Here is an 18,354-nt window from a genome sequence, read left to right as displayed (position 1 = left end):
TGTGGAAACTGAATGCCCAGAAAGGCTAAGTTACACACTCCTGGTGACACTGCAAGAAATGAGGGAGGGAGGGAGGCTCGCTATAAAATGCAGAGCCTTTTGATTCTAAAGCTGGTAGTCTTGATTAATATCCTCAGGTTCTCTCCCAGTAAATAAAGCAAGCCTCAGTGAAATAATGTGAAGTGTCCTGTACATGCATGCACACAAATACATACTAGAGGTCTCCCACATCTGAGTGGCTTTTTTCTTTCTTTTTTTTTTTGGTGGAGATAGGGTCTCACTTGTCGCCTGGGCTAGAGTGCAGTGGCGTCATCATAGCTCACTGCAGTGTCAAACTCCCGGGCTCAAGTGATCCTTCTTACCTCAGCCTCCAAGTAGCTGCACAAAGTACAGCACGTGCTATCATGCCTGGCTAATTTTTCTATTTATGTAGAAAAAAATACTGCCTCAGCCTCCCGTAGAGATGGGGTCTTGTTCTTGTCCCAGCTGGTCTCAAGCGATCCTCCCACCTCAGTCTCCCAAAGTGCTGGGATTACAGGCGTTCGCCACTACACCCCGCCCTGAGTGGCTTTTAATATAAAATTTGCAAAGTAGCTTACACGCTTAGATATTGGAGATTCAGTAAAGGTAAGATTGACTGGAGGAGATCCTGGTAGGCTTGGCGGCTGTGAAGCTCCCATCCCACTGTCTGTCTTACTCTCTCAATCTGACATGGCTTCTCTGCCTCTTGCTCTAAGTAGCAGACCTGCTTGGACTGTAAGAAAAATTTCTGCATGACCTGTTCGAGCCAAGTGGGGAATGGGCCCCGCCTCTGCCTTCTCTGCCAACGGTTCCGAGCCACAGCCTTTCAGCGGGAGGAGCTCATGAAGATGAAGGTGAAGGACCTGAGGGACTATCTCAGCCTCCATGACATCTCTACCGAAATGTGCCGGGAGAAAGAAGAGCTGGTGTTCTTGGTGCTTGGCCAGCAGCCTATAATCTCCCAAGAGGGCAGGACTTGTGCCCCCACCTTGTCCCCGGACCTCCCCGAGCAGCAGGCCTTCCTGAGCCAGCCTCACACCAGCACGGTACCTCCTACCTCACCCAGCTCCTCTGCATCTGCACAGGCCACCTCTGTCCCCTCAGCCCAGGCTCAGGAGCATCAGCAGGTATGGGCCCGTCTGTAGTGTCCGCCAGTCCGTGCAGGTCTGCGGGCTCATTTTCCTCTCCTACCTGCATTGTGGGAATGGGGCGTGACGTGACGTGTCTTGGTGATGTGACGCCTTTCTGCCTAGTGATACATGAAGTGATGTTTTCTGGACATCGGACTCATGTTTTGGCTTTATTCACGGTACCAGGTTTTTTTTTTGTGTGTGTGTGTGTTTTATTTGTTTTTGATACATTACAAACATAGCACAGTAAGGCATTTTTAAAAGGTTCTTTGGGCCGGGCGTTGTGGCTCACGCCTGTAATCCTAGCTCTTGGGAGGCCGAGGCGGGCGGATTGCTCAAGGTCAGGAGTTCAAAACCAGCCTGAGCAAGAGCGAGACCCCGTCTCTACTATAAATAGAAAGAAATTAATTGGCCAACTGATATATATATAAAAAATTAGCCGGGCATGGTGGCGCATGCCTGTAGTCCCAGCTACCCGGGAGGCTGAGGCAGAAGGATCACTCGAGCCCAGGAGTTTGAGGTTGCTGTGAGCTAGGCTGACGCCACGGCACTCACTCTAGCCTGGGCAACAAAGCGAGACTCTGTCTCAAAAAAAAAAAAAAAAAAAGGTTCTTTGTTCCAGAAATAGTTTGAGAAAACTTGATCTTGGTTTTTCTGTTTGTTGTTTTTTAAACTCACTGTTATCACTGTTAACTCTCCAAATTTAGCTCTGTTCCAGTTTGTCCTCTCACTTCCCTTTGCTGTGGTTCCTGAGTAGCCATCACAAGGCGTACAGGAAAACAAAGCTGGGGAAGGGAGGGGACGTAAACATCATGACAAGGACATGGCTGCTCTTACCCCTTTGGGGAGGGGTCCCCGTTGGTGTCCTGCTGTACTGTAAGCTGCTTCATCATTATCCTGGGGGCCCTGAAAGTGGCAAAGTAAGAGCAGCACACTGACTGATCATGAAGAAGGCATGGAGAGTACAGAAATGAGTAATCCCCTGTCTCTGTCCTCAGAAAGCCCTTGGAAGAAGGAAGTTGGACACATAGACCACCTAACTGCTAGATTAGAGTGAGGCCAGTGGACATAACCATTGTAAGGAGTGGTAGCTGTTATTTCTAGGGCTTGGGTAAAGCAGAGGGATTAGGAGCTAGAAGATGTGGTTTCCACATGCACTTTTGTTATTGTCTCCTTGGTCACTGTGGGCAAACTGTGAGCCTACAGCAATCAAATGGGGTAAGTAATCCCAGACCACTTTTGATCTTGCCCAGGGTGTTGGGAGGCTTGGATGGCATGATGCCATGTCCAAAGAGCTTTGGGCTCTTTCATGTAGTGCTAGTGCTGTCAGTTCCCACACATGCTGTGGGTGGCTGCTGCCTCTTGTTTACGACACCTCCTTTGCTGGGACTGGGCCCCCTGATTCAGCTCTTGACAGGCACTGAGGCGTAAAGGCCAATGTGATAGCAGAGTTTAACTGCAGTAACATCATTTAACTCCCTTGTTGGCCTTAGCATGTTTTTCTCCCCACCTGGACTTTAACTATTTCCCCGGCTCTGGCTCAGTCTGCTGGACAGGTTGTTTTTTTTTTGTTGTTGTTGTTTTAGACAGAGTCTCGCTCTCTTGCCTGGGCTAGAGTGCCGTGGCATCAGCCTAGCTCACAACAACCTCAAACTCCTGGGCTCAAGCAATCCTACTGCCTCAGCCTCCCGAGTAGCTGGGACTACAGGCATGCGCTACCATGACCGGCTAATTTTTTCTATATATGTTTTTAGTTGTACAATTAATTTATTTCTATTTTTAGTAGAGATGGGGTGTCTCGCTCTTGCTCAGGCTGGTTTCGAACTCCTGACCTTGAGCGATCCTCCCACCTCTGCCTTCCAGAGTGCTAGGATTACAGGCATGAGCCACCTCGCCAGGCCTGCTGGACAGGTTTTACCTCCTGCTATACATTCCTCTCTTTGCTTAGTTTTTGGAGCACTCTTCTCTATTTATAGGGAGTTAGGAGAGGAACTTGAGGAATTATTTTTCCCTGAAGAACCTTCAGGTGAGATTTTCAGTGAAAATTATAAACTTCCTGTCATTAACCAGAAGTTTCCAGTGTGTAGCTACAAGTTATCCTACATACCAGATCTTACTGGGTACTTGAACACTGAGATTTTCAGAAGGCCTTAGTGTCTGCTCACACCCCCTGGTCCGGTGATATCTGCACTTTGCAAGCAGGAGAAATAGGCGTGGGGAAGTTAAGGAGCTTATGCAAGGCTATCTGACCAGTCCACAAGTGAGCTGCACCTACAATATAAATCTCATAATACTGGCTCCACCAGGGTTCTTTCTTTTACCTTTAATCCTCTAGTAATAACTGCTAGGGAAGGATGAGTATACAGTAAGCACAGCTGTGGACAGGTACTAGTTGTAGATTTTGATGTAGCCAGTGGGCAAACTGGAAAGACGAGAGCATGCTTTGTAGCATGAGGTCCAGTTTCTCTTTCTAGGAAAAAAGGACATGCAAAAGCTGTCTACTTAGGAACAGGTTAGGCTCTGAAAGACTCCAAGGTGACACTCTCCAAGAGGCCAGTGGGCATCCCATCTGCATAAAGCTAAGAGAGAGCTAAAGGTGTTGGTGAAGACAGTTTCACAGGCATCCCCATACGCTGTGTGATGTGTGTGCCGTGTGTGTGATCTTGTCATTACTTGGCATTTGTTGTTGTTACTGCTACTTTTCATTTCCACTGTAGTTGCCTCTTTTTTTTTTTTGAGACAGAGTCTCGCTTTGTTGTCCAGGCTAGAGTGAGTGCCATGGCGTCAGCCTAGCTCACAGCAACCTCAAACTCCTGGGCCAATTAATCAGTTGGCCAAGTAATTTCTTTCTATTTATAGTAGAGACGGGGTCTCGATCTTGCTCACGCTGGTTTTGAACTCCTGACCTTGAGCAATCCGCCCGCCTCAGCCTCCCAGAGAGCTAGGATTACAGGCGTGAGCCACCGCGCCCGGCCGTAGTTGCCTCTTCTTGACTAGCTCCGTATTATGTATCCTGGGATACATGTAATCTGGGATGAGTGGCTTGGGTCAGCAGGTGACTTTGGCCTCCCAGGTTGTCCCTTTACAGGTGCTCCAGGGGTCTGGTGGAAAAGGCCTGTGAACTCAGCCACCTCCCTGATCTGAGCAAGGCTATCCGGCAAGTACACAGGTGCCCTGCACCAAGAGTCCGCATACCAGGCCTTTTGCATGGACAGAGCAGTGGGTGAAGAGGATCTAGTTAAGGGGTTTGTGGCTTAAATGGTGACAGAATTAGGAGGCTCACAGTTCTGACTACTCTTTGGCAAAACCTAATAAAGGAGTACTCAGGAGAAACCTTTTGAGAAGCTAGTGTTCTGAGCAGAATGAAACTCCTACATTTGTCTTAAATAATCTTAGCCTAATTGATTTGCAGATACATTAAAATAATGTTTGACCAGGTTTCGAGACAGCTCTTAGTCACAGAGTGCTCTATAGGTGTGAGCGTGAGAGCAGTTACTGGGCAGGTGAGAGAGACTAGGGTGGGGCAGGTCTGGAAATTTGTCCCATCCGTGTCAGATGAGGAAGCCACGGAGATTTAGGGTAAAGGAGGGGAAGACATGATATGAAAAGTTTGGAAAAAACAGTGGACATTGGTCTGAGGGGCAGAACTCGGGACAGTGGGTAGAATTTATAGGGAGGGCAATTTTAGATCAATGTCAAGAAAAAACTTGATGGCAGAGAACAGCAGTGCAATGGACATAGTAATCTCCCTTTCACCTGGAGAACTCCAGCTAGCTGGGATTAAATTGACGGCGCATGGTGGCTGATGCCATCCTGGTGGTGGGCAGAATTAATGCACTCTGGTTCTAGAGGGCAGCTTTATGTCTGTTGAAATCTATTTGTGTGGTTTCTCTGCCTGATGAAGTTAGTATGAGAGGGCAGGCTTTTGCAACGCTGTTCTGAGAGGCTCCAGACTTGGGGAAGATAGGAATACATTCTGGACATTGTGTGAGCTAGAAAGAGGTCCATGCTATGCAAATCTCTGGGACATCTCTGTGGATGTGATGTCACCTTTCTCTTCCCACAGGCCAATGGCCATGTGTCTCAGGACTACGAAGAGCCCGCCTACCTGGAGAGCACAGCCAGAGCACCTGCTGAGGACGAGACCCAGGTGGGGCCTCTGCTCGGGTCTGTGTCTGCGCTTTTACGGGTATTCTTAGGGTGTTCTCAGGAACCTCTCAGCAGACTCAGGGAGGAGAGAGAAGAATCAGTCTGTGATAACAGTCCGTCTGAAATTGTGCTTTCAGCGTGGACTGCAGTGGTAGTCCACATTAACCTCTGAATCTTTCAGTGTGTTAATAGGAGTTGTGGGGTCACAGTGGAGACTGGGGAGCCCCGTGGCCCATTATGTTTCCAGTCTCTTGATTTTCTAAGAGCTGCCAGAAGGCAGGGTTCTGGTGCTGCTGTGAAAATCTTGTTCTTTTCTCCTTCTTCTAACTCACAGTAGCCACGGTCCAGGGAAGGAGGTCAGATAATGGGAGGTGCAGGCCTCTGCCGGGCAGGGGCCAGTCCCAAGCACAGCAGTCAGGTCATGGAGCTGTAGTTGATGTTGCGCGTGGAGGAGTGATGCCAGAAATCCGCCGCCTCTGTAGATCAGCAGAACTCTCCAGGGGAGAGAGAAAGGCCAGCACCGTGCTTGCTGGTTTCACGTGCTGCCATATTTACTCTTTACCGGAACCTTGTAGGGTAAGACAGCTGCCTCTTCTTTATGGACAGGTAGGCTCAGGGATGTATGCAACCTTCTGGATGTTATTCAGCATTAATCAGAAGAGTCAGGATTCAAAATTAGGGGCATCTAACTGGAACCAGTGCTCCGACTCCGTCACCCTCATGGGTTGGTTTGTGGCTGTGTGTGCCAGCGCACAGCACTGCGGGTCAGGAAGAGACTGTAGTCTGTTTTGCAGTGCAGAGCACCATGCCAGGTACTTTGCCTGTCTCTGTTGCTACTCTTTTTGAGATCAGTCGCCAAAAGTATAGTGTTCTGAGTGTTCTGGGGTCCTTGGAGAGAGAGCTTCGGGGGGTGGGGGGAGGGGAGGTAAGAATTGAGCCCACCCATCTCATCTTTGCCGTTGCAGTCCATTGACTCAGAGGACAGCTTCGTCCCAGGTCGGAGAGCCTCTCTGTCCGACCTGACCGACCTGGAGGACATTGAAGGCCTGACGGTGCGGCAGCTGAAAGAGATCCTGGCTCGCAACTTCGTCAACTACAAGGGCTGCTGTGAGAAGTGGGAGCTGATGGAGAGGGTGACGCGGCTGTACAAGGATCAGAAAGGACTGCAGCACCTGGGTGAGGGGCCGTCTGGGTGGGAGCCGCACAGAGCTTGGAGTGTTTGCTGTCACTCAAAAGCACGATGGCATCGACCCAATTCAATTTCCATGCTTTAAGCTTCAGAGGGAGTCACACATTTGCACCGTCTAATAATAGCTGTCGTTTGTGGCTGGGTGTCAAGACTGGGTCAGGCACCGCATGTGTTTGTTTACTCCTCAGCATCACCCTTCCATTGTGGAGCTCAGATTTGAACTGAGGATTTTCTGGCCCAGGTCCATGGCCCTTCCCACCGAATGCTGTCCCCTTTGTACTCACTGTACCTCCAACAATATTCTGAAGAGTTGGGAGACTAGAAAGCGAATCTTTGTATGCACAGTAGAAGAATATATCTATTTTGCCTGCACCTGGGCTTTTCCTTTTGTTCATTTCCTAAAGCATTTTACATGGTATCATTTTCAGGAGATACCCAGAAAAATATCTGGGTCTGAGGTTAAATAACTTTGGGGAAAAAAATACTTTATCTTATGTCCCTATTCCTGAGTCATGGCAGATATTTTTATATGAAAAGCAGAGAAGTCCTGCAGAAATGTGTTTGGCTGTTTTGAATTTGGCATTTCCTGAAACTATTTCACCACAGAACCCTCACCTTCTCCCCTCATCCCCAGCGGATGAAGTTCCTGTAGCTATATACTCACTCCGTGTGTGGTAGCGGAGGGGGAAGTCAGACCGCAGGCTCCCCTCTACCAGTAGCTGGAACCCATCAGAGTGAGAGGACGTCTGACTAATATGTGATCACAGACTGAAACCTGCTGACATGGAGTCTCAGTCTTCCCTTTGGAATTGCCTCAAAAGTCTCCCTAGTTGTTGTGAGGAGCTGGGAATAGAACAGATGACTCCACATGGGAACTCCATCCAGACTCCCTAGCTGACTGAAGCCACCAGACTTTAATGCTGGCTTCAAAAGCAATAGAGAAGGATATTATGCATATAGGGTATCCTACAACTCAGCAGTTTGTTCCTGCAAACTGATGGAATACCTTTTCTTAAAAGTAGATTGGGGGGAGGGGGGCATGGGCAATATATGTAACCTTAACACTTGTACCCCCATAATATGCTAAAATAAAAAAAAGTAATAATAATAATAAAAAATATATATATAGAAAAAATTAGCCAGGCATGGTGGCGCATGCCTCTAGTCCCAGCTACTGGGGAGGCTGAGGCAGAAGGATCGCTTGAGCCTAGGAGTTTGAGGTTGCTGTGAGCTAGGTTGATGCCATGGCACTCTAGCCCACACAATAAAGTGAGACTCTGTCTTAAAAAAAACAAAAACTAGAGCAGCAATCAATGAAATTGCAAACAGAAATTGATACAGGAAATCAACAACAACAACAAAAAAAGTAGATCAGGTTGGGCGTGGTGGCTCACACCTGTAATCTTAGCACTCTGGGAGGCCAAGGTGGGCAGGTTGCTCAAGGTCAGGAGTTTGAAACCAGCCTGAGCAAAAGTGGGACCCCCATCTCTACTAAAAATAGAAAGAGATTAATTGGCCAATTAAAAATATATAGAAAAAATAGCCGGGCATGGTGGTGCATGCCTGTAGTCCTAACTACTCGGGAGGCTGAGGCAGAAGGATCATTTGTTCCCTGGAGTTTGAGGTTGCTGTGAGCTAGGCTGACACCATGGCACTCTAGTCCGGGCAACAGAGCGAGACACTGTCTCAAAAAAAAAAAAAAGTAATCATAAGGTAGATCAGATGCTTCAGCAGGAGCTATGTGTGTATTCTCAGCACGGAGAGTGAACAAAGAGGACAAGTATCTGTCTAGGTCAGGTGTCCTTAAACTACGGCCCTCAGGCCACATGTGGGTATTTCTGCCCGTTTGTTTTTTTACTTCAAAATAAGATATGTGCACTGTGCATAGGAATTTGTTCATAGTTTGTTTGTTTGTTTGTTTTGAGACAGAGTCTCACTTTGTTGCCCAGGCTAGAGTGAGTGCCATGGCATCAGCCTAGCTCACAGCAACCTCAAACTCTTGGGCTCAAGCAATCCTGCTGCCTCAGCCTCCCGAGTAGCTGGGACTATAGGCATGTGCCACCATGACCGGCTAATTTTTTCTATATATTTTTAGTTGGCCAATTAATTTCTTTCTATTTATAGTAGAGACTGGGTCTCGCTCTTGCTCAGCTTGGTTTTGAACTCCTGAGCTCAAATGATCCGCCCACCTCGACCTCCCAGAGGGCTAGGATTATAGGCGTGAGCCATCGCACCCGGCCCATAGTTTTTTTTTAAACTATAGTCTGGCCCTCCAGTGGTCTGAGGGACAGTGAAGTGGCCCCGTTTAAAAAGTTTGAGGACCCCTGGCTAACCTCTTGGCAAGACTGGTTCCAGCAGGAAGTGGTCAGGAATGACAGCAGGGTGATAGGAGATTTTCCTAGAGCCATTATGCCATCACCACCTATTGACATCTTTGTCTTTCCTTTTCAGTGTGTGGCGCTGAAGACCAAAACGGTACGTAGTTGTTTCTGTTCGGGGATGGGCTTAGGCTCTTGGCTCTTCTGTCTTTCCCCTCTTTTAACCCTGATTCCTGCTAACAGTCTAAGAATTCTGAGCATATGGATTTCCAGAGAGTGTGTGTGGGAGATTCACTGAGAACCAGGGTTTCTCAGCATCTTTAGAAATTCTCACTCTCTCTCCTGTGAAGGAAGCAGAGTGGTAGCATACCCAGGGGCAGACTGATTTCTACGTTCATTATCTGTAAAATATATAACACAGTGAGTGGTGGCATGTGTTGACACTCAGTTCATTTTTCATAGTCCTGCTGTCTTCACTCGGTTCTGGCCTGGCGGGGGAGGGTCTCTGTGTGCACCTTCAGAAAAAGCACTCAGGATGTTTACCGGCTTCTGGTGCCAACCAGAGAGAAATGGTGGTGACCAAAGAGAGCCTTGTTTGTACAGGGCTGGCAGTGGTTAGAGCTGCTCCGGAGACATCAGGAAAGGTTCATGTGTGGGGCTCTCTGGGCACAAACTGCACACCCCACCTACCAACCTGTGTGTGAAAGCCCACACTGGTACCCCAGAACACACTGCAGAACTCCCGGCCATCTGGGGAGCCTCCTGAAATCTGCTGCACATTTACAAAAGCCTCAAGGCTGTGTGGTTGTGAGCTCCCTCCTAAGAGAGAACATGCTCAGAGTAGTGTTGGAGCCTGTAAAGCATTCAAAAACTTTTCCAGAAGACTTCCAAATTTGTTATTCAGTAAAATGGCCTTTTGCTCAGAATGGGGCAGAGTTTTATGTCTGATGATGCCTCATCATCAGACATAAAAGAGAGTTGCGCTTTTCTCAATTCCCTAAAACCATCTGGAGTTCTAGACCCAGCCCCTCACCTGGTACCAAGGTCAGGCTGACCCACTTGGTGCCTGCCTTTCTTTTTCTGGTTCCCAAGGAGAATGCTGACAACTGAGCTGATGTATTTATTGTTAGTCCTGAGAGAAATAATTGAACATTTATAAATTCCCCTGCTTATCTTATGTATTTGTGTTAGTTCAGTCTCTTCCAAACTTTCCCTGTTAAGACCAGCAGCACCTCAAAGGAGGCAGAGGTTTAACTCCCTTCATATCCAGCCCACCACTTAAGGGAATTGTTTAACTTTTTGAATAATTCAGAAAAGAGAAAAAGTACAGAAGCAACGGGGTAAGGAAGAATTCCCCTGTGGAATGACCAAGCCCCAGATGGTGGAGGTGACTGGTGTGAGGCCAGTTTTCTATTTATGGCTACCTAGTTTAGGCTACAGTTTAAGACATGCTGGAGATGGTTGGGCGTGTGTGTGTGTGTGTGTGTGTGTGTGTGTGTGTTTAAAGAGACAGGGTCTCACTCTGTCACCCAGGCTGGCGTGCAGTGGTGCAATCATAGCTCACTGCTGCCTTGATCTCCTGCACCACCACACCTGGCTAATTTTAAAATTTTTTTTGTAGAGAACAGGGTTTTACTATGTTGCCCAGGCTGGTCTGGAACTCCTAGCCTGAAATGATTCTCCCACCTCAGCCTCCCAAAGTGCTGGGATTAGTTGAGAGCCAGCTGGGCTTTTTTTTTTTTTTTTTTAAAGACAGGGTCTCTGTCATCTGGGCTAGAATGTGGTGGCCTCATCATAGCTCATTGCAACCTTGAACTCCTGGGCTCCTGCCAATTGATCCTCCTGCCTCAGCCTCCCGACTAGCTGGGACTACAGGCACGTGCCACCATGCCTGGCTAATTTTTCTTTTCTTTTTGTATGGACAGGGTCTTGCTCTTGCTCAGGCTAATCTTCAACTCCTTGCCTCAACCAGTCCTCCCACCTCAGTCTCCCAGAGTTCTAAGATTACAGGTGTGAGCCACTGTACCCGGCCTCAGCTGGGTTTTTGAACATGAAGATTTTTCTGTTTGTGTAGCTTACCTAGGAGGATACTGGTCATGCTTATTGTGTTTTACCACTGGCACAAACCAGTTAGTATTCATTGAGGACTCTGTGCATTGGGCAGTTAATGTCATCTTGACACTCTATCCTCAGGGCACTTAACGTAGGCCATACTGGGTGCATGAGCTGTGGGGCCGGCCTGCCTGGGTTAGAATCCTGGCTCCTCTACTTAGCAGCTGTGTGCCCTGGGGCAAGCCACTTGACTCTGTGGCCCCAGTTGCCTCATCTATAAAATGAGAGTAACAAGAGCGACTACTTCATAGTTTTTGTGATGATTCAGTGAGTTAATAGATGCAAAGCTTTTAGGACCCTGCCCGGCACATGGTGAGCATTCAGTAAATGTGAGCTATTTTCATTTCCCCTGGGAGATGGTCATTCATCAGACACTTTGAAAATACCTACCATGTGACTGGCATTTGGGGGCTTTAAAGATGAGTATCTGGCCTCAGAGCATACAGTAAATGCTAAGTATATAATTGTAGAAATGGAATGAATATGTTGAATTAGGAGCTCATAGTCTACTGGGTGAGATAAGTAGGCAAACTCAAAGTTGTAATCCAATGCGATAAGCAGTCACAGGGGTTTAAATTAAGTTATTTGGGGGCAGTACAGAAGAGGGATCAATAATCTCTGCTAAGCTCCTATACCAGAAGTTTCCTCAGAAGCAGCCCCAGGGGTAGTTTGTGGATAGCACCAGGGGGCCCCCATGATCCATGATTTTATTAAATTGGGGATATGTCTATAGATAATAAGCCTTGTGATCCTTAATGAACTATTCATTACGGTTCCATTCATTCACTCATTCATTACTGTTGCAAAACTTTTCTGCACCAGTTTTGTCTTTTCAGTATGTTCTGCCTCAGGGGATAATGAGTCCCTAAGTGCCACTCACTATATTACAGCCTCAGTTGTCTGAAAATTATTTAAGCTGAGGACTTTGCCTTAGTTCTCATGTATTGGATCCAAAAGTACTGTACTCTTCTAATCTAGCCTTTGGAGGGGAGGAGGTATGGGTTAAGCAACTGGAGCTGGTCACTGAGCACACGTTTTCTTGGAGGCGCTCTCTTTGAGCAAAGCATGTGCACTTAGGGGTTTGTTTGGTGTGCCTCTTCTCCCCCACCTCCATGCCCCCATACCCCGTAACTTAGATAATCTCCTGACGTTCCCCTCTGCCCCTTTTTTCTGCTGTGTGTTTGTACAGGGGGAGCAGTGCCATCCAGCGTGGAGGAGAACCTGTGTAAGATCTGCATGGACTCACCCATTGACTGTGTTCTGCTGGAGTGTGGCCACATGGTAACCTGTACCAAGTGTGGCAAACGCATGAATGAGTGTCCCATCTGCCGGCAGTATGTGATCCGAGCTGTGCACGTCTTCCGGTCCTGAGGGCTTGCATCTGCTTCTTCAGTGCCTTACAGGGACGTAGCCTGGGATGTCAGGGCTCAGGGTTGGCCAGCTTGCAGAGGGGGCAAGTTAAGAAATTTTGCAGTGTTCCCAAGATCAGGGCAAGCAGATACCATGTTACCGTGGGCATGCCTGTCTTGCCGTGGGGGTACACCTTTTGACTGGCAAAGCTCCTGAGACCAGTGGGGACAGCTACAAATCACACGGTGAGTCCTTATTTCAGTGATCTTGAGGTGATGATGGTACATGATGAAAAGACTTGCTAGAACTTCGACCATGTCTTCCTCCCTTCCTCTGAGAACCTAGGCAGTTCCACCCTTCCTCTTGTACCCCACCCATCATCTGGAGATGCTTGCCTTTGTGTTTCATCAATCAAAAGTCCTGTCAGAAATGGTTCTCTTCCTTTCTTAGCACATTTGGATTTAAATTACTGGTCTCTGGCTTTCTGTGCTTTAATAATCTTTGCTAAAGTCTCTTGCTACATTGCCTAAAATCCATTTGTTTCTTTGGACCAAAAATGTTAGTTTACCAGACCAATTGTCTTTAGGATAGAATTTGGACCAGTAAATTTAACTCTGAAATGATACACAAATGCTATCAAAAAACTTCAGTTGTTAAGAGTTGCTTCCTTAAGTGCTGGTAATGGAAGCTATCAGTAGTCTTTGACCTAAGCCAACAAGCATCTGGCTTCCAAACTGCTGGGAAATCCGTCTCTATGCAGGGGGTGGTGCATGGATAATCTCTGCTGCTTCCTCTCTTGGGGCCTGACTTTGCACCATCTTTTAGTTTGAGGAAAGCAGAAGTGTTGGGTAAAGGCAGTGGCTTTCTGCTTAACTTTGGCTTTGCTTCTGAGCCTCTTTTTGCAATAGGCAGGGGTCTTAAACCACTTTCCGCTGAAAATGAAGTCCCTTCCCTACTCATGAGGTTTTAAACTTGTTCTCACCCAAAGCACAGAGACTTAGGCAAAGAACTTTGCTCTCCTCTTTAGCCAGATGAGAGTTCCTGGCTAGAGGAACCTATAAGAACACCTAAGAGGTGTTGGAAGGTACCGAATGAGGCTGGATTCTGCCTGTGGCCAGATAGCTGAAAGTCTTAATTGCCCTGGTTGGTGAGGAGTCCCTACTTGCATTTTCCCTTCTTAGCCTACTAATTTTGGGGGACAGGTCAGGGAAGAAGCATTCTCTAGGCCGTTTAGGAAGAACCATGGAATGAGTAGGTGATGTTTTTGAGCCACCTTAGGGTCTTTAGACCACTGGAGGAACTGAAGGGCTTAAGTTTGCTGGAGAAGCTTAGCCAAACACAGAACACACATGCTATCAGGAAAGCTGTGTGTCCTTCCGTTAGCAATGGATGAACTATGCAAACGCTAAACACCTGAGGGCCCCCCCTTGCCGTAGCTGAGCTCCCCTGAGACTAGAAGAACCAATCATGACTCTGGGTGGTAGTGGGAAACCTCTAAAGGGACCTATTGGTGCAGACGTATTTATGCTTTTGCTTCTTCATCAACCACTGAACCCTTTCGGGAGTATGAAATAATTTCAAATAGTTGTCAGATGAACACTGGGCCACTTACCTCGACATGATACCAAGGCCTGGATGATTTGATTCTGGGCCGAAGCTTTTGTAGGAGTTGGGGGAATCAGAGATTTTCCCATGAAAATATCACCTTTCTGGCAGACAATAAATGCTATAGTTTACAATGCCTACCAGTTTAGCAAAGGATCATTCATTCATTCAGCTACTCTTTAATTCCACTGTGAAACAGGTCTATGTACATGCTACTCAGTTAACATGTAGCAATAACTTCAGGGCAGAAGCTAGCTCTCTCCCTACTTAAAACTTTTCTCTACTCAAGCCCTACCTCCCCATTTTCCTCCTAGATACAAGCTGAAAATAATATACTGATGGCTGGTTAGTAACCTCAGTAAGAATTAGAACTGATGTCATTTACTCATTTTGGAGAAAGAACTTGCCTTTAAATGTTTTGTCCTCTTATGGTGAAGGTTTCCATTTAGGAAGAAAGGTGTCAACCCTGATTTTTTTTTTTTTTTGTATCATTTTTATTATTACAACAAATAAAAGTTGGAAGTCCCAACATCCCATTCCAGTTAATATCTAACCCAAGTATAAAACTTGATTTTTTAAAAATCCTTGAATCCTCCCTCTTGCCCATCATGAATCCTTGGTTTTAATTATCATGGAAACATCTAATTCTCCCAATTATTCCGTGGCTTTTGCTGTGATTGCTCTGAGATTTCAGTTGAGACTTAAGACTTGGACAGCTGACTCATTCATAATACATTGGAATAGTTGGATCCAAACTAATAAGCTGTACAGGAATCAGTGCTCAATATATATTGTATAAATTTGTTGAAATCTCTTAGATGTGAATATGTTACTTCAAGTGGCTTATATTAAGATTTTCTCAAACTTGGGGGTTTAAAGCAAACCCAAATGTGTATTTTTTTGTGTTATACAGAGCTCTGCTTTATAATTTTGTAATAAAGTTTCAATACAGATGCCTGTTGGATCAGTGTGAAGATACCAGAAGTCTTATAGTTAAGACTCACAAAAGGACTGATAAACCGTAGGCTAATGCCAGGCCATGTGCACAGAGGCATGTTCTTGAGAAATCACATTATTCTTGGAGATGCTTGGGCCATGTGGTCTTGGTCAAAATATCCCTGTTAAGTATTGTGACTTGCCCCAGATCTCAAAATAATGTGTAAGAGGCCATGGAATAGCCTTGAAGGGAATGGGAGCTGGATAGGAAAAGGACAAATCCCAAGACCAAATGGGAAGAAGCACCAAGTGAGTTCAGACATTTAACACTGTTTAGTAGAGATGGGCCTTGAAGATCTGGGTGGAAAGGAATGGAAGACAGCTAATATGCCCAGTTAAGTCTCCCAGGTTATTCCGGGAGATATACAGTAGCTTTTGGATACAGCTATGGCTCAGAAAAGGCTGGCCCAGCCTCATGGGCAGACTGCTGTGTGTGCACAGGCTTGTACACAGCTGACCAGGTGCCCAAGAGGAAGAGTCCTGAGACTTGAGAATGCATCCCTTGGGAGAACAAGGGTATGTGCATATCTACCCTGTGACTGAGGAAAGAAGGAATCTTGCCAAAACGGTGTAAAGGCTCACGGCTGAACCACAGTACTATGTCCTCTTTGCTGTAGGTGGCCCACCTATTCAGCACCCAGGGATGGCCTCTGCCTGTTGCCAGCCAGCAGCGTGCTGAAGATTTAAGAGGGCAGCATTCTGCTGCTTACCGTTGTGTGGAAGTACACGTAAGGAGTAACATGAAAAACAAAATCGTACATAGTCAAATCTTAGCAGCAAAGAAAAACATGCGTTAGGAAAGATCGGAGAAGGAAATATACAAAAGCCCTGACAGTGAAATGGAGATAAAACACTCAGGTTGAGCAAGGCCAAGGCGCTGAGCTCATTACTGAGGTGCGGCTGGCAGAGCCCTTTGCCTTGAAGCTGCCCTCTGGGTGACAGCAACCAGTAAGGGCCGGGTCCAAGTCAGGCTGGAGAGGGCAGACCCTTGTTCTGCTGCCCTGTCTAGTTGCTTGGGCTGAGGAGGCTGGAGAGGGAATGGAAGTCTATATAGGTCAGTGCTCAAAGGAGGAGCAGCTTTTTGTTTTCACAGAGGATGGAACAGAGTATCTTCTTTCTGATACTAAAGCCATACTGAATGGTCTATTCAGAAACACCAAATGTTCTAGGCTAGAATCAGGGCAGTACCTACCTCTCCCGTCCTCAACCACCACCACCCCCAGACATTTTAAACAGTAGGTGGAAGCCAAGGTCAATCAGATTAAAGCTGACCTCCAGACTAACTGATAAGTAGCCTCTCAGTAGAATATTACCTTAGTTGAGTACGCTGGGGGTGGGAGTGGGACCTGAGGGGTGAAGGGAGGCAGTGGCCCTTGATCTTACAGGCCCAGAGCCTGCCAATTCATTGACAAGGAAAAAAAACCTGGGCTAGGTGTGGTGGCTCATGCCTGTAATACTAGCATTCTGGGAAGCCAAAGTGGGAGGATCATTTGAGGTCAGGATTTTAAGAACAGCCCAAGCAAGAGATCTCACCTCTACAAAAAAAAAAAAAAAAAAAAAAAAAAAAAAATAGAAAAATTAGCTAGGTGTGGCAGCACACACCTATAATCTCAGCTACTCAGGAGGCTGAGGCAGGAGGCTTGCTTAAGCCCAGGAGTTCAAGGTTGCAGTGAGCTATGGTGACACCACTGCAGTTTAGCTTGGGCAAAAGAGTGAGACTGTCTCAAAACAAAATAAAAAACTGACCCTGACCCTTAGAAGTCAGCAGGACTGGGACATGGAAGCCAGTTTATAGTTTGTAACTACATGGTGTCCTGATGAGCCTGCTAGTGTGAATTCAACATGCAGACCTGTGGTTGTGGGTTCTGAGGTTGCAGGCCAGGGCCCCCTTTCCTAGGTAGGGTCTGGGCATGCACAAAAATGGCGATGTTCCCAACTTTAGATAACTATGTGCCAAGCTGTGTGCTAAGTGCTTTATATAACGTGTCTGAGGACATATATATACAGTAACTCTTATGATTTAGGTACAATGCCTATCCCCATTCTACTCAGAGGAATTGAGCTCAGATAGTAAGTAATTTGCCTAAGGTTACAGCTATTTAGTTTCAGGGCTCCTAATTGAATGAGGTCTGTCTATACCTGCACTGTCCAGTGTGGTAGTCGCTAGCAATATGTGATCCTGTGAAGTTGAATTAAAATGAGAACTTCAGTTCCTCAGCTGTGCTAGCTAGCCACATTCCAGTTGCTCAACAGACATCCCTGGTTATCTGGTTGGGGTATTTCTATTGCCGCAAAAAGTTCTATGGAGGGTGAGGCAGTATGGGTCATGCCTGTAATCCTGGCACTTTGGGAGGCTGAGGCAGGAGGATTAAGGCCAGCCTGGGCAATAACCAATAGAAAAAATTCTATGGAACAGCAGGTACCTACACTAAATTATCTTCTTTTTGTCCTTCAAATAAATCAGCCTCAGGCGGCACAGGAGCAGTTCTTTGTAAGCAGGTTGTACAGATTTGTTCTGAAGTGTGGGCTTTTATTCTTAAAGAGCAGTCTTGTTTCCAGGTTTGGGGAAGGTAGATAGATCTTCCTGGAGCCCTCTATGCCCACAGAGAGCAAATAACCTCCTTTTTCTTCATGAAGGCCACAACTTCCTACCTGATCCTAGTCCCCTCCCTTCAAACTCTGGGGATCCTTGCCCTGTAATGGGAGGACACAAGAATTGTCATAAAAGTTCATTTTGTTTTCTTTCAAATGAGGGTTTACTCCTGGCAGAAGGGGCCAGGGTGAATATAAGTTCTACTAAATATAAGAAGCATTTCTGAGGGCAGTCTTTTAAATACAACTTTTTAAAAAGGAAAGGCAGGGAGGGAAGACTTTGTGGACAAAGCTTCAATAGCCCAGCCTTTATTCCTTAATCACTATGGAAATGATAGGGGTATAGGTGGGGAAAGGACAGAATTACCTGTAAGATACTTATGTCTAAAAAAACCCCCTAACCTTCTTTTCAAAGAAAACAAAAATATGACAAAGCCAGCACCCAGATCTGAAAGATCTATTTAAACTAGCAAGAGAAACTGACTGCACTAATTCCTGGTCCAGAAGACACCATGGAGGATTGGTGGGTTTTGAAGGAGCAAGCCCATTCCCTGTGCTGTTCCTCTGCCTGCCTGCCTTCAGCCTGAGCCCAGTGCAGCAGTGTGGTGAGGGAGAGTATGGCCCAAGGGAGAGGAAGGGCAGGATTCCTAGCAGGGAGCTACCAGTCTCCGTTTCCGGATACATGCCCAGATCCACTCCGGGGAGACCTGCTGGGCCTCGGGGTTCCTGTCTCTGCTACCCAGCACATGTGTGGCTGAGGCCATATCAAATTCCTGCACCAGGTCCCCATCAAATGCCACAAAGTAGCGTCTGAGACGGTTGAAATCCGGTGTGGAAGGCGGCAAGTAGAGCCGCACGCCGGTGAAGATGTCCAGCAGCACCTGCAAACGCA

At 46.8% G+C, this 18,354-nt stretch overlaps 2 protein-coding genes across 7 annotated transcripts in view; one reads left to right on the top strand and one right to left on the bottom strand.

The window, feature by feature from the left end:
- Positions 1–14,826, top strand: part of RFFL (ring finger and FYVE like domain containing E3 ubiquitin protein ligase) — a 72,483-nt gene extending 57,657 nt beyond the window's left edge. For 2 of the 3 annotated variants that reach the window (XM_012789713.3, XM_012789554.3), the window contains exons 3-7: positions 741–1,148; positions 5,218–5,301; positions 6,266–6,476; positions 8,941–8,964; positions 12,109–14,826. In XM_012789713.3, coding sequence (XP_012645167.1) covers positions 741–1,148; positions 5,218–5,301; positions 6,266–6,476; positions 8,941–8,964; positions 12,109–12,290 — 909 coding nt within the window. In that variant the 3' untranslated portion in view covers positions 12,291–14,826. The remainder of the gene's footprint in view (positions 1–740; positions 1,149–5,217; positions 5,302–6,265; positions 6,477–8,940; positions 8,965–12,108) is intronic. The other variant, XM_012789633.3, reaches the window with a different exon arrangement.
- Positions 14,345–18,354, bottom strand: part of LIG3 (DNA ligase 3) — a 26,734-nt gene continuing 22,724 nt past the window's right edge. For all 4 annotated transcript variants that reach the window (XM_012788603.3, XM_075994363.1, XM_075994360.1 and 1 more), the window contains exon 20: positions 14,345–18,343. In XM_012788603.3, coding sequence (XP_012644057.2) covers positions 18,110–18,343 — 234 coding nt within the window. In that variant the 3' untranslated portion in view covers positions 14,345–18,109. The remainder of the gene's footprint in view (positions 18,344–18,354) is intronic.

Source organism: Microcebus murinus, chromosome 18 (genome assembly GCF_040939455.1).
Source record: "Microcebus murinus isolate Inina chromosome 18, M.murinus_Inina_mat1.0, whole genome shotgun sequence".
Lineage (NCBI taxonomy): Eukaryota > Metazoa > Chordata > Mammalia > Primates > Cheirogaleidae > Microcebus > Microcebus murinus.
Note: the sequence above shows the minus strand (reverse complement) of the source record. Positions and strands in the feature narration are given on the sequence as shown.